The sequence below is a fragment of the Stegodyphus dumicola genome, chromosome 2, assembly GCF_044657685.1.
Source record: "Stegodyphus dumicola isolate Sdum_Otavi_A_Nest chromosome 2, ASM4465768v1".
Taxonomy (NCBI): Eukaryota; Metazoa; Arthropoda; class Arachnida; order Araneae; family Eresidae; genus Stegodyphus; species Stegodyphus dumicola.
In genome coordinates this window covers 209,186,675-209,200,982 of record NC_140769.1, presented here as the reverse complement: position 1 = coordinate 209,200,982, position 14,308 = coordinate 209,186,675, and the positions used below count along the sequence as shown (strand labels likewise).

General features: G+C 32.6%; 1 protein-coding gene and 1 long non-coding RNA gene across 3 annotated transcripts in view; one reads left to right on the top strand and one right to left on the bottom strand.

Moving 5' to 3' along the window:
* LOC146998807 (alkyldihydroxyacetonephosphate synthase, peroxisomal-like) overlaps positions 1–14,308 on the top strand; it is a 169,536-nt gene that overhangs the window by 32,203 nt on the left and 123,025 nt on the right. For both annotated transcript variants that reach the window (XR_015039718.1, XM_085811680.1), the window contains exons 3-5: positions 9,634–9,727; positions 13,960–14,080; positions 14,205–14,279. Coding sequence is in view for 1 of the 2 variants with exons in the window: in XM_085811680.1 (XP_085667806.1) it covers positions 9,634–9,727; positions 13,960–14,080; positions 14,205–14,279 (290 nt within the window). In the remaining variant the exon portion in view is untranslated. The remainder of the gene's footprint in view (positions 1–9,633; positions 9,728–13,959; positions 14,081–14,204; positions 14,280–14,308) is intronic.
* The window catches only part of LOC146998808 (uncharacterized), a 33,732-nt gene continuing 23,430 nt past the window's right edge, over positions 4,007–14,308 (bottom strand). Inside the window, exon 2 of the long non-coding RNA XR_015039719.1 lies at positions 4,007–4,706. This is a non-coding gene — a long non-coding RNA (uncharacterized LOC146998808). The remainder of the gene's footprint in view (positions 4,707–14,308) is intronic.

The following is a 14,308-nucleotide window of genomic DNA, read 5'->3' as shown; positions in this document are numbered from 1 at the left end:
GTCAATGATCTAGTTCTTCCTTCCAATACCATCTGCCTCATACAAGCCCATGGACAAACAGTAATAGCTATGTTTAAACGATATTATATGAGTACAACAATGAATTAGGCCATGTAGGCAACTGGCAGGGAAGATGGGCCAACATTAATAGGTTATTGGAAGTATTATAATATATGGAATGCAATAAACAAGACTCTCCTGGGCTCTCAACAATGAAATGTTCTTGTAACAATTATTCCTACAAACATTGAGTGATTTTATAAATTTTAAAAAAGCACCGCAAGCTGTAACGGTTGAAATAGTTAACCTTAATGAATGAAGCAAACTTGGCCGTCAACAATGAAGATATTAATGAGTTGATGGAATGTCACTCAGTATCTCTGTCAAATTAATATTTAATTGAGCAAGAATGAAATACATACTGAAAGTGAGGAAGATGAAGCTAATAAAAATGTCCAGACTTTAGCAATCAAAAATATGAATGAAGCTTTCGCCCATCTTAACAAATTTTTTACTGTTGTGGAAAAATGTGATCCTAATGAGAATGTATATCTCAAGCACGTAGTGCGATTAAGAAAGACACGGCATGCTATACATATCTTTATCAAGGAAAAAGGGGGAGATGGTATTCAACTAACTCTTGACAAGGTTGTAAAGAAAACACCCAATACACTCCTCGTTAACTCCATTTCGTATACATATTGATTAATAAACATTTTAAAACACAGGCTTGGGTGCATATTTTTTATATCTGTCTACTTTTGAACAATTCAACATTTGCACACTCTTTCAGGAACCAATTATGTGCGAAAATTGAGGCCTGCGTGTAGCGGAGTTTCGTGCAGTAAGAAATAGAAGGGAATACCAGCTTCGCTCGTTTACTTAATTTTTTTTTCTCTCTTCATTTTTATTATTGCAGTAGCTTCTTTAGTAAATATGTCATCCCTCTCTGTTAGAGAACAAATAACACATGTGTTAATAAATTTTCTCTAGAAAGACACATGCACCAATTTGATACTTCCAATGAGAAAACATGCTGTCATTATCGGCTCATTTAAACTGTGTAAATACATAAGAACATAAGAAAACATAAGAAATTGTATATGTTATTAAACAAGCAATTATATTATTAAATAAACTTTTTGCTAAACATAAGAAATACCCTTCACTTTAACTAATTTTATCGTCCGAAAGTCAAGAGAGGAAAATTATGTCAGTAATTAAATTTCCCAAGAATATGGTAACAATAAATAATAGGATCTGATGACCTCTTACCTTGTCGACAGTTGGAAATAAACCTATAAATAAAACTAAGAATATGAATTAGTTTAACAAAACTATTACTGAAAGAAAGCAAATAGTTAATGAAATCAGCACTAGAAGTAATACTAAGAGAAATATCTGGAGATTTTTTTCAATTCGCATTCGTAAAGTTCATAGTCCTTAATATCCAAACTAGCCTTTTCTATAACATTCATGTCGAGATTAGAAGGTTCATTAAACCATAATTCTGATGATAAAAGTTTGCTAGGTTCGACTCTACGAGAAACCAAATCAGCAGGATTCTCCTTAGAACAGATATGCTTCCACTCGAAGTTTTCTGATAACGACTGAATTTTCGCAGCACGATTCCCAACAAAGGTTTTGAGTTGATGTGGTGAAGCGTTTATCCATGCTAATACTATTGTTGAATCCAAATATAATGTTACCTTTTCAATGTCTATATTTAGTGAAGTCAGAACTTTTTTAACGAGCTTAGCAAGTAGAAGACAAGCTGAGAGTTCTAAGCGTGGTAAAGATAGAGTCCTTAAAGGGGCTACTCGAGATCTGCTTGCCAGTAACTTTAAACAAGGTTTATCTTGAGCTGCATTTAGGTATACCACTGCTCCATACGCAGATGTTGAAACATCGGAGAAACCTACGATAGCTTTTTTTATTGGTTGGTAGAATGCAGAGCATATCTTCCTATCTTAAGATTTTCCAATTCCTTTAACTTTAAAATGAAACAACAGGGTCGGCGCTAGCAGTTTCGCCACTCTGGGCAAAGAGGTAAAACACCGCCCATTTATAACAAAAATCAAAATAGATAACCTAAACGCTTTCCACGCTTAATGGTAAAATAAAACGTGAGCAAAAAAATTGCTATCAGTAATGTTGAAGTTTTGATTAGCAAAAATACTAATTTATTAATTTATGTTTTTGGCATTAAATTAAAATTAGGGTTGCACAGAGAAAAGGGTCATTTCTAGTGTATAATTATAAAATACAGATATTAAAAAATACTAAAACAAATTATAGAACCACTAAATATTAAAACTTAATTACATATGGAAAATACATTTAAACTGAGAGCTAAACTTAAGTGTTTTTTTCCTTACTTTTAATTCTAAGAATTGTTTTATATTTTCTTTAACATTAATTTCTTCAGCCAGTTCATGTTCAATGGCTATTGTTGTCAAGCCGTTTAGCCGATACTCTGTAGTTGTGGAGTGTACAAAATTTTTAAATAATTTTAATTCCATTTGCCACATGTATTGGGAGAGTAAGCAATGTCCTTAAAACTCTACCGAGATTTGGAGCAAATCCAGGTTCGATGTGAATTTTAAAAATCTCGATTGGACTTTCTTTTTTATTTAGCAAAGCAAAAACCGATACTATCTCGTCTGCCAGGTCCAGCGCATTTATATCTGATGAATTCCCATCAGTTAACACTGTTTCTAGATCTTTACAATACATCATTTTGATGAGTATCTTTTAAATCACAAATATTGTATAAAAATTGGAAATAGTTGCTGTGGGTACTGATCAAATCAAACCTGGATTCAAGTGCATTGATAGCTTTATCTAATGTGAAAAAATAAAACTCTGCCTTATATTTAAAAATAGGATCTTCTACCGGATCATCTCGTGCCTTATATTCGAAATTAACATTCCTTCTTCGAACTCTTTGATGTGGCTGGGTAAGCTCAAAATTAGCCGGTATGTCAATTTCGTCGGCGAGTTCTCGAGCATCACAAAGCTTTTAATTAAAGGCTGTGTCCGATCTAAGAACCTTGAAAAAATCTTTGCAATTTTTAAAGAGCTCCATAGCAGATAGTAAATCATAGTCTTTTGTCTGCAACAGCTTACTTATAGGATTGATACAGTTTAAGATTTTGTATCAAATTACAATTACAGCATAAGAACTTAAAGTGTTTAACACAACTTAATAGTCCAGAAGCCTTAACTCTTAGTAGAGTTGTCAATCTCCGAATTATTACAAGCAGCAAGTAAAGCATCGTATATCTCTCCTAATTGATACGTGAGTGGTTTTAATGCATCTATTCGGCTTTCCCAACGAATATCACTTAGTGGTTTCAAGTCTTTTATGTATTAGAGTTGAAAGTTCATAGCCAGTCAATCTTTCAACCGGAAGAAAGCCTAAAAAATCTTTTGTTAATTTTAATGGAAACCTCCTTGGGATTAGATTTGCCAATGGACACATACCTTATTAAGACTGTCATTTGCTCGATCTTGCTGTTATGGACTGTAGCTATGAAATAACAAAACTAATTTTCTTTTAAATCCATCTTTTATTCTATTCGAAAATTAAATGCTCAATTAGCAGCCATTCAAAAATTCAAGCAACAAATTTTTCATCGAACAAGCTAATAAAAGAATTACAAAAAACAAACAATATTGACGCATGCTTTACAAGATTTGTTGCTAGGCAACTATGGTAGAGGAGAAAGTTTTCCTATAGCAGACGATCAGGCGCCAACAAAGTCCACTACACAACATTTCTTTAATGCATTGCTTCTGATGTCATTTCTCCCTCTTGTGCCTTCTAAATGTGCTGAAATACTAATCATTTGCATATCCCAACTTCTTATTCCTTTCATGTGATCAGACCATTTCTTCCTGGTGTTGCAGTTTTAATGACCAGCAGGGTACATATATATGTGTGTGTGTGTGTATGTGTGTGTAGGATGTAGTTGTATTTACGAACTATAGGAACAGACAATGGTAGTGACATTTACTAATTTAATGATGAAAACATGCGAACATAATTAACACAAAGATAACACATAAAAAGAAGTAAGAAGAAAAAAGATCTGTCCATGGCATCATAAAAACAGAATAGCATTATATTAAGTGGAATCACAACATAAAAAGAATTCAGAGTTCCTTTGGTTTTTCAAACTTCATCATCATTTCCGTCTAGCATCTTGGCTGTCGAAAATGATCTCGTGATTTTGCTGGTGAGCACGTTGGCATTATTACTTATAAAAAGAAGCATATCCACACACGGCCATTCTGCAGCACCGGAAACCCATGGCTGGTTGAAGAAGATGAGATCTGGGGGGCGGGAAACAAAAACAAGCAGAAAAAGTGGGGAGGAATGAATATCTTGGTGGCGAATGTGCAGTTTGTGCACCACCGTTTCATCTTATCAGCAGAGGTTGATGTTATGGTAGGGTCTTCATGCCATCCCATCTTTTGTGCTTTGTAACGATCAGGTGGATGAACTTTCGTTATCTCATAATGACTGAAGAATTTGGGATGAAGTTTCAGCCCAGGTCCAAATTGGGTGCGTTGTATTGCCACTTGGCCTCCGAACGCATACAGTAGAAGTCCAGAAATCCGCAGAGCTTGGGACCAGAGGTTGTGCGAATTTTAGGATTTTGCGGATTTCAGGACAGAAAAGTTGAATCATAATATTCAGACTAAAAGTGCAAAATAAATAAGGCGTATTAGATACATTTAATTAAATTATTATATACATTATTGCAATAACTTATTATATGCATTAAATTATTATTACATATATAAATTGATTATATTATTAATTGTATTATTATATGTACACAGCATTGAGGTTTGCCGATTTCGCCTCATGCAAAGATTTCCGGTTTCGGATTCCGGTGTTCGAGTCACTGTTACTGTAAAATTTCAACAGCTTATCTTTATTTTTCCGTATATCATACACAATCGTGTCGCAATTCCATACGATTCTGCTATAAACCGAGGAGTAGCACCTGCTTCCATCTTTTGCAGAATTTCCACTTTTTACATTACCGCCAATGCAACGTGTTTACGTTTTCAACGTTGCAAGCAGTAAAATCATGAGTGCATTTCTTATCTGTAATCGTATTAAAAAGGGCTGAAATTTAAAATATTCTTAATTTATCCATAAAATATCTGGATAAAAAAAGAAGGCAGCACCTTGTGAAATAACAAAGCTTAGAAAATACAACAACGTGAATCATGAACTTGAAAGAAGAGTTGAGTTAATCGTCTGCATTTTTACCTTGATGCAGATTAGAGGGGAAAAAAACTTTTATCATGATGTCATTAATTTGGCATTTCCATTATGACTCATTATTATTCGGTAATTATGACATCATTATTCAGTATTCAGTATTATCAGTAAGTATTTTTTCTTTGATATTTCGTATTCAAGGTTGTGGTTTCCGGAACCTATAAACTGTGAATGTTTATATTTTGAGAGGCAACGCGGATTTCAGGAGTTGGCGGATTTTTGGTATTTGACTGTATTGACAGGCAGGTTTGTGACGTTTTTTATACTATTGTATATTTTCTTTTCGTAAATGTAGTATGTTCCGCTTAGCTTGAATACGTAATTTGTCTTTTTCATCATCTTGCTGGATCTCTAATTTAATTTTCTTTGAAGTCCTTTTAAATTTTCTTCATTTATGTTTCCAGGCCCTTTTCTTGCCTTTCTTTGAGATTGAATGAGCTAAAGAGTATAAAACAGTAATTTTTTCCCATCTATTTCAGCATTTTTGCCTCAAAAGCTTCAGCTGCATCTTTTTCCTGTATGTAACTTATGTTAGCATTTCGATCTACAGGTGATGCTTTGGGAAAAAACTCAAAAATTGTAGTAGCGACTGGAATGCCAGAGACAAATAATTTCCTTAGATTATGTTTCTTTTTTTCCTATTCCTTTACTGCTTTTCGTCTATTTTTGCTTTTGACACCAGCAAAATCTACTGTAACAGGCTAACTTCGTAGTTTTTTCTTCTGCAAGATCTTGTGATTTTCTTCAGCTTCATTAGTAAATTCTAAAAATGCAAATAATAAGTTTTCGTTTTTTTTTGCATTTGTCTGTGTTGTTCTGTAACATCTAAAATATCAGAAGATAAAGCTTTGATTTCTTCTGTAATGATGTCACTAGGTAAATTTCCCAGGTAGAGGGTTCTAGTATCTCTTATTTCATCATCAAGAGGCTTTTGTAAAAAGCTACTTTTTCCAGTTTTCGGAGTCTTTAGCCTTCAGAGTTTTCTCTTTTTTTCTTTTTGTTGGAAGTTTCTGCATTTTTGGCAGGTGTTTTCTCGTTTGCTTGTTTAGCACATTTTTGTAAACCTTGTTTTAACTGTTTCAGTTTATTCCACAGCATCTTCAGTATTCTGCACATGTTGTTCATCATTTAGCCAGTAAAATATGTTTCAAATTTCAATGGAGTCTTGGAAGAATCCAGTGCTTTGAACTGTGTCTCGGCCAATTCCTGAGAACATAATTCTGGAGGCATGTAATGGTGGAGAACCAATCTTGCAATTTGTTTTTTTCATTAATAAGCATGGCTTGTGACCCAGTCACAAAGTGTGGTTAACAGGGTTCCTGCAAGTTGAGTATCAACATACATAAGATGTTTGTAAAAAAAAAAAAAAAAAAAAAAAAAAAAAATTCAGCAGAAAGTGCATTTACATTTCTGTCAGGTGTAGAATGTTTAGGATCAGATTCCATGGTAAAATTACGAGGATTTGTGGGACAGTTGGCATGAACATGACCATAATTTTTGCAGCCATAAGCAAAATTTGCCATTTGATTTATTCGGACAATTGACGCTTTTATGCCTTTTTAAACCACAAAAATAGCAAACTGGTTGTGAGTTTGATGTACGTTTATTGTCAAGTTTAACATAGTGAAGAGAATTATGAAATTTCTTCTGTATTTTGCCTCAAATGTTTTGAACTTCTAAAGAGTTTTTCATAAGTCTTCAGTTTTTCTTTAAATTCAGGAATGGATTTACAGCTGTATAAAATTATTTTGTTGTTTGATGACTCGGGAATACCATTTAAAACATACTCAATCAGAGAAGAATCATCGATAGAACATTTATGCACAAGATATATCATGGCTTAAAAATATTCTTGGAAAGTTTCAAGTGTTTCGTACAACGGGATTCCATTATTTGATGTAATTGAAGGCTATTAATTTTATCCCAAAATTCATCTAACGTCTAATTAATAGTGCTTTAATAGTTCCCAATTAGTAATTCCACAACTTGATCTTATTAAAGCTGGACCTGGTAGACATTTTTTAACAAAAATTACTTGGTGAGCAGGGTTTCTTATACGATAAAGATTAAAAATATCATCAGTGTCTGAAATAAAAGTTTCAACATTGTAATTATCACGAAAGAAAAAGGGTTTAATGCTTCCTTTTGCGACGATATCAGTGTGGGGGGGACTTTCTACCAGAAGTTCATCATCACTAATGTCAGACAAGTCAGATTTTAATAGTGAGATGTCAGTAAGATTCGTAAGGATTGTGTTAGCACACTTCTCAATATCAGTGGAAAATTCTAAGTATTATATATATATATAGCATTTAGATCCATGGATGAAAATTCTTTTATTATTTTTTGCTTTGTGTCTTCCAAGTCTTTGGGAAATCCTGAAAATTTACGTAATCGAGCACGATTATGTCTATCGCCATCTGTGCCAAAAAATAAACGACCTAAGAGCTTGATCTATTGTGTACTGGCAATTTTTAATGATCGTGCAATGTTGGGATAATCATTAAGGTTGGCCATTATATATCAGTTTCAAGAAATTATCACACAAATATTCTTAAAAAAAATTAATAACTATAATACTTAAAAACTCAAAAATTCATATGTTCAAACAAATTCTAAAAACATATCTTAAGAATAGAAAATAAAATTTCGCTTCAAGATATTATATCAAAATAGCTTTAAATAGCTTCAAATAATATTTTATAATGCTTGCTTAAGCAGAATATATGCATACAACTTAAGAAAATTGTATATGCATCAAAAGAAATGAGCAAAACAGTTTGTTGGTTAAAAATGAAAGTATTGAAGAATGAAAGAGTCGTCGAACTTGCAGCTATTTAAAATGTGCATCAAACAATTCTTTAAAATAATACTTCTAAAAAAATACTCTTCAATTAAACACTTTTTGTCAAAATTAAATACCTTTCATTTATCCAATTAAACACCCTTCATTTCCTTTTAAAATTTTTTGTCATATCAACATCAACTGAACATAAAACATCAAATAAAGTTAGCATCTAATGACTTTAGTGCTTTAAAAATGATATTACTTCATCAAAGAGGCATCAAGTGGGCATTGTCAAATAAAATTATCATCAAACAACAGCAATGTTTTCCTGAAATAATTCAAACATTGTAATACTTACAGTTTCGGTTCATCGTAGCAATGCCGACAACTGCAGCATTTTGCTTCTGTGTTCGATGAGAAGACATCAAATAATACTTTAATTACGGTATTCCACAGGATTTTTATTAGAGTCTAAGGTTAATGAAGAGAGATTTCAAAGGTTGAGCCCCCATGTAGGATGTAGTTGTATTTACGAACTATAGGAACAGCCCTAGTTGATGACAACACTAGTGACATTTAGTAATTTAATGATGAAAACACGCAAACATAATTAACACAAAAGTAACACATAAAAAGGAATAATAAGAAAAAAAGGTCTGCCCATGGCATCATGAAAACGGAATAACGTCATATTAAGTGGAATCACATCATAAAAACAATTCAGGATTCTTTTGGTTTTCCAAACTTCATCATCATTCCTGTCTAGCATCTCGTCTGCCAAAAATGGTCACACGATCTTGCTGGTGAGTGCATTGGCATTATTATAAAAAGAAGCTTATCCACATATACAGTATAAAAATTTAAATATGTAAGAAAATTTTGATAACTTTAAACTGGAACTTCTTTAATGATAAATCTCAGAACTTTTACCAATGCAGTTTTCAGGAAATAAATAACTGGTCTAATACTTTAAAAAAACAACTTTGCTAGATTTTTTTACTTATTTTGCATATATCATAGGCGAATAGAATGCTGTCATTTTTTAGAATGCCCTTAAGAAAGCTTTTGGTTTTGATAAATAGTAAAATTTTTTGGGGGATGAGCATAATGTATTTTGTATGATAATTTTTTACTTCTAATGAGTAAGAAATTCAACTTATCCCTAATTTTAGAAAGAAACATTCATTTATTACCTTACCGTTAATTTATAAGATGCAATAGAGCCCAAATAAGAAGTTACCCCTCTTTGAAGTGTGATATTTAAAGTTCTGATATAAAATTAGAAAGTGTGAGCAAATTTTTACCCCTTCCCCAAAAATAAAGTTCCAGCTTTCTTATATAATTATATGAAATAAAGGGTAGTTATTTATTTATATTAAATTCTAAAGATAGATCTTAAAAAAAAAGATCATTTTAAAATTTAAAATTTGCATTATCATTATTTTAAATTTGCCAAGTTACTTGGCTTCTTATTTTATTTTGAAGTTTGTCAAGTAAATGTATAAAGATGTCTTTATTATTATAATTGTTATTATTATTTTAGGTATCCTATAGGCAATAAAATTTTGCCTAATTTCAAATCATGGGTTGAAAATACATTTGCCATCGACTTATTAAAAGTACATTTCCCTGCTCAGGTATTTAATGCTTTTAGTATTTTCTAAACTTTCTTTATTTCTATTTCTTCATATGCAATTGACAGTTAATGTGTTATTTTATTTTTGTGAAAAGCATATATGCATGAAAATCATTTTTCAGAACTTATTCATGTATTTAAATGTTGATTATGGCCATTTATCCATTACGTCTGCTGAATATTGGTACTAATTTCTTCTGTTAAGATAATGCAGTTTTGTTATTTGTGAGCTGTTGGTTTGTCTATATCTTTCTGAATGATCATGTTGAATAATAGGAAGAAATTAACAGTTTATTGCAAATAGCACAGTAGTTAACTTGAAACAGCTCAAGCTGAATGCCGATAGAATGAATCTCTCCTTAGTGTACAAGAATCATTATCAATTGCCAGAATTACTTACAGAGTAAACTCTTGTATAGCATCTAAAACAGCAATTGCTTGTCTCAGATCTCTCAGACATATTAATACAAGACATGAGCTTCAAGAAAATTCAAGAAAGATGTGTCTCACTTAAGTTATTTTTGGATTCTGAATAATTGCTGTTTTCAGATCTACAAAATTAACTATATGTATCGAAAATAAACATACATATTAAAAATATATGGCGCTGTGAAACAAATAAATAAATAATTCAACAAAGTGGTAAAAAGAATTTATGTATTTATAGATATGGACATACAACAAATTGTAGTGTGCATGTAGGTTCATAATAAATTTCGTTCGCGCAGAACCGATGATAGCTTAGTAACATTTATTTTTACCAAAAGAAACACTTTACAGTTTCTGTAAAAATACTTGTACAGCTCTTCTCAGTATCACAGAAGTTACACTTCAAACTAAAATCAGTAGTTACACTTCAAACTACTAAGAGTGTTAAACACAGCACAATGCAAAGCACATCTAAAAAGGTGAAGCTCCTATGGAGATCTCTCAATACTTCAAACTCACTCTGAAGCATCTGAAAGCAGATACTCTTTCCAGTCTTGCATAGTTTTCATCCAGCCATTAAAAAAATCTCTTGTACCATTCATTTCTTGAAATTACTGGAAGACATATGCTGTTAAGGTTACATGTGAGGGTCGAATGTGGTTGCAATTATATAGGGATCCATTACAGGTATTCAATTACAATACCAGTTACAGATTACAGTTATACAGTTATCAGATCAATTGTTACCAGATGTTGCTTGCTTCATCTCTTTCAAGCATACCATGTTCTTTATGCAAGAAATATAATAGATTCACTAAAATTATTTACTTATATACAAAATTCTTAACCTTGCTCCTTTCCCAAGGACTGCACGTCCCAGCCAGTACAATCCCTAGACAGGTAGCCATACTTACAGCTAAGGAAAATCAATGCAATACTGAGGCAATAATTTCAGGGAATAACGTACAATAAATCAAGCACTGAATCAATAAATAAATGCATGAATTTACAGTTTCCTATTTGTGTACAAATAGGACCATGGTCTTAGTAGTCTTTTTTTATTATATGCACTATGAGGACTATGTACTATGGCCATAGTAAGGGCCTAGCATATCATAATCAGTGACTTTAGGCTTAGAATTTGATGACTTGCAGATCCTAACTATGACATTATTCAGACTGTTTAAGACTGTGCAAGGACCATCTCAAAGTGTAAGGACCATCCCAAGATGACTGTAGTTTAGGATAGAGCCTTTTCTATCGAATTGAATCACCTTGTCATCTTCATTGAATCAGTGTCCTGTAGCTCTCATGTCATATTGAGTTGAGTTTTCATCTTCATCATCATCAGGTTGACTCAGTCATGCAAAATTTTCTATCACTTCAAACTGGAGATTATGAATGTACTATTCAGACAATGAATGCACAACTGGAAAGTAACCAAAGATCACAAGGTGCACAACAGGAAAGTAACCAAAGATCACAAGGCAGATGAAAGCAACACCTGAAGAATATCTGGGATAGAGAACAGGTGGTAGTTTCATGGACAGCATTGTGATAAGCCAGTAAGAACAAGGGTAACATCTGGTCTTAATCCTGTTGGTTTCTGGTACCATAGAGATTATTATGGAAGGTTCGATTAAACCTTTCTACCATGCCATCTGACACAGGATGTAAAGGTGTCGCATCAGTTTTATTCAATGCCAAATACCTTACAAAGTTCCTTAATTATAGCTGAGATAAAATTCCTTCCTTGATCGTAATGTAATTGAAGAGGCATTTCAAACTTGGAAATGCAACAGTCTATCATTACATTTGTTACCATGACAGCCTCTTGACGAGGGATAGGATACACTTCAGGCCACTTTTTGAAGTAATCAGTGACAATGAGGATGTATTTGTTGCCGTCAGCAGTTTGTGGCAGACAGATATCAGAGGCGATGTGTTCAAAAGCCACTGCTATATTGTAACCTTGCAGCATTCTTTCTTCTGTCCTTCCTGACCTGCATTTCTTCTGTCCCTGATCTGCTATTTTCATAGAATTTTAATTGCAAAAATATAAAAGTTTTTAGAAGCTATTATTAATGTTTATGGAAATTATTTGACCCCTAATCCTAGTATTCAGAAGGCACCTGCCATTGGAAGAGAACATGCCAATGAAAAACTTTAAATTTGACAAAGAACCAGCCTGTGCTTGCAGGGATATTTTGAAGGAGGGAATGGAATTTTTTTTCCCTTCTAAGAAAAGGGACTTGTGTCTCTGATCCCCTTGAAATTTGATAGAATTACTGAAAATCTACATCATAGTAAATGTTTTGGGAGGGTCTGATTTTAAATTTAGTGGCTTAATCCCTTTCTTGGTGATATTTTCTTTCACTAAGCAATTTTATAATCTTCTTTACCTTATTTGGCGACTTTAAAAAATTTGTTGTTCTACAATTTGATTATATTAACTGAATTTTTGATAACAGTTTGACCATATTAATTGAATTGTTGATAACAGTTTGGTCATATTAATTGAATTGTTGATTAGAATGAGATATATATTTTCCATCTTTTCATATGCAAATGGCATGACTTCAGCAAATTGATAGCAATACCCAAATAATGACATTGACCGCTATCAGGTTAAGCAATGTATACTGTATCAAGTTTTAAGTGTTCAGATCCTGTAGTTAAAATCAAAAACTCCATACTCTGTTTTGAGATGGCAAATAAATAAAATGTGAGGTGTCAACAAAGTAATCATTTTAAATTCATAAGAAGGAAATAAGAAGTTGTAAGGATCCTAAGTTTTACTAACATTTATTTTATTTTAAATCTTTACTATCACTTCTTATTTTCTACTTCTGGCCAGAATTAAAAGCTTTAACTTATTTATGCAAATTTGTCTTGCTAACGCCAAGTACTTAAGTTGTGGCTTTTTGCCAAGCAAGAGAGAGGAAGGAGCTATTAGAAGCAGGCCGCTGACCATAGTAGTTTTACTCGTTTGCTGGTTGCCTTCAAGGCCAGAGGTTTAATCCTCTTGATAATTTTAAACGTATCGTAGTTTTAGCAGCTCTCTGTACTACATATGACTTTTTGTTAATTAACGGCCAATCTTAAAGTAGGCACTTGTATATTAATTAAAGTTAGTTTAGTTAGAGTTTTAGTTAATATTTTTATATTCTTACGTTCAGACCACAAGTGGTTGGTCTCTGTATTCCGAAGTCTGGAAATCTCTGTAAAGATAGAAAAATAAAGGGTTTCGTATACCCTTTCTGTGTGTATTGTCTACTTCAGAAATTATTGAACATAGCTTGAGTAAGCTCCCTGTTCCGAGTCAGGACAGTTCATGTTTCCAAAGCAAGTAAAGAGGAATACCAGTCCTGATAGTGGATGTAGTACAGAGAGCTGCTAAAACTATGATACGTTAAAAATTATCAAGAGGATTAAATCGCTGGCCTTGAAGGCAACCAGCAAACGAGTAAAACTACTATGGCCAGCGGCCTGCTTCTAATAACGCCTTCCTCTCTCTTGCTTGGCAAAAAGCCACAACTTAAGTACTTGGCGTTAACAAGACAAATTTGCATAAATAAGTTAAAGCTTTTAATTCTGGCCAGAAGTAGAAAATAAGAAGTGATAGTAAAGATTTAAAATAAAATAAACGTTAGTAAAACTTAGGATCCTTACATAGTAAGACAAAGAATAAACCAAAAAGTAAAATAAAACAATGAGTTATGGATCTCTCAGGTAAGATACAAGCAATGCAGTGTTGATAGTAGTTATTTTAAATGATTTTTTGTGTGACGATTATTATTTTAGGCAGAAATAAAAGATGAAGATATACCAAAGCCAATTATTAATGACAAATTTATGGAAGATTTTAAACAGCTTGGAATAGATTATTCTGTGGACTCTCAGGATCGTCTTTTCAGAGCTCATGGTTAGTTATGTGATGTATTTCAGCTTTTTCTATCCCTATCTTCTGAGTGTAAAATGATTCATTAATTGCTTTGCTTTTCTGCTTTCTTCTTCTTCTTCTTTTTTTTTTTTTTTTTTTTTTCCAGGTCATACTATGAGAGAAATTTTTATTTTAAGAGAAAGTGTTTTTGAAAGAGTACCAGATATAGTAATTTGGCCTAGTAAGTTTTTGCACTGATTTCTTATTAAT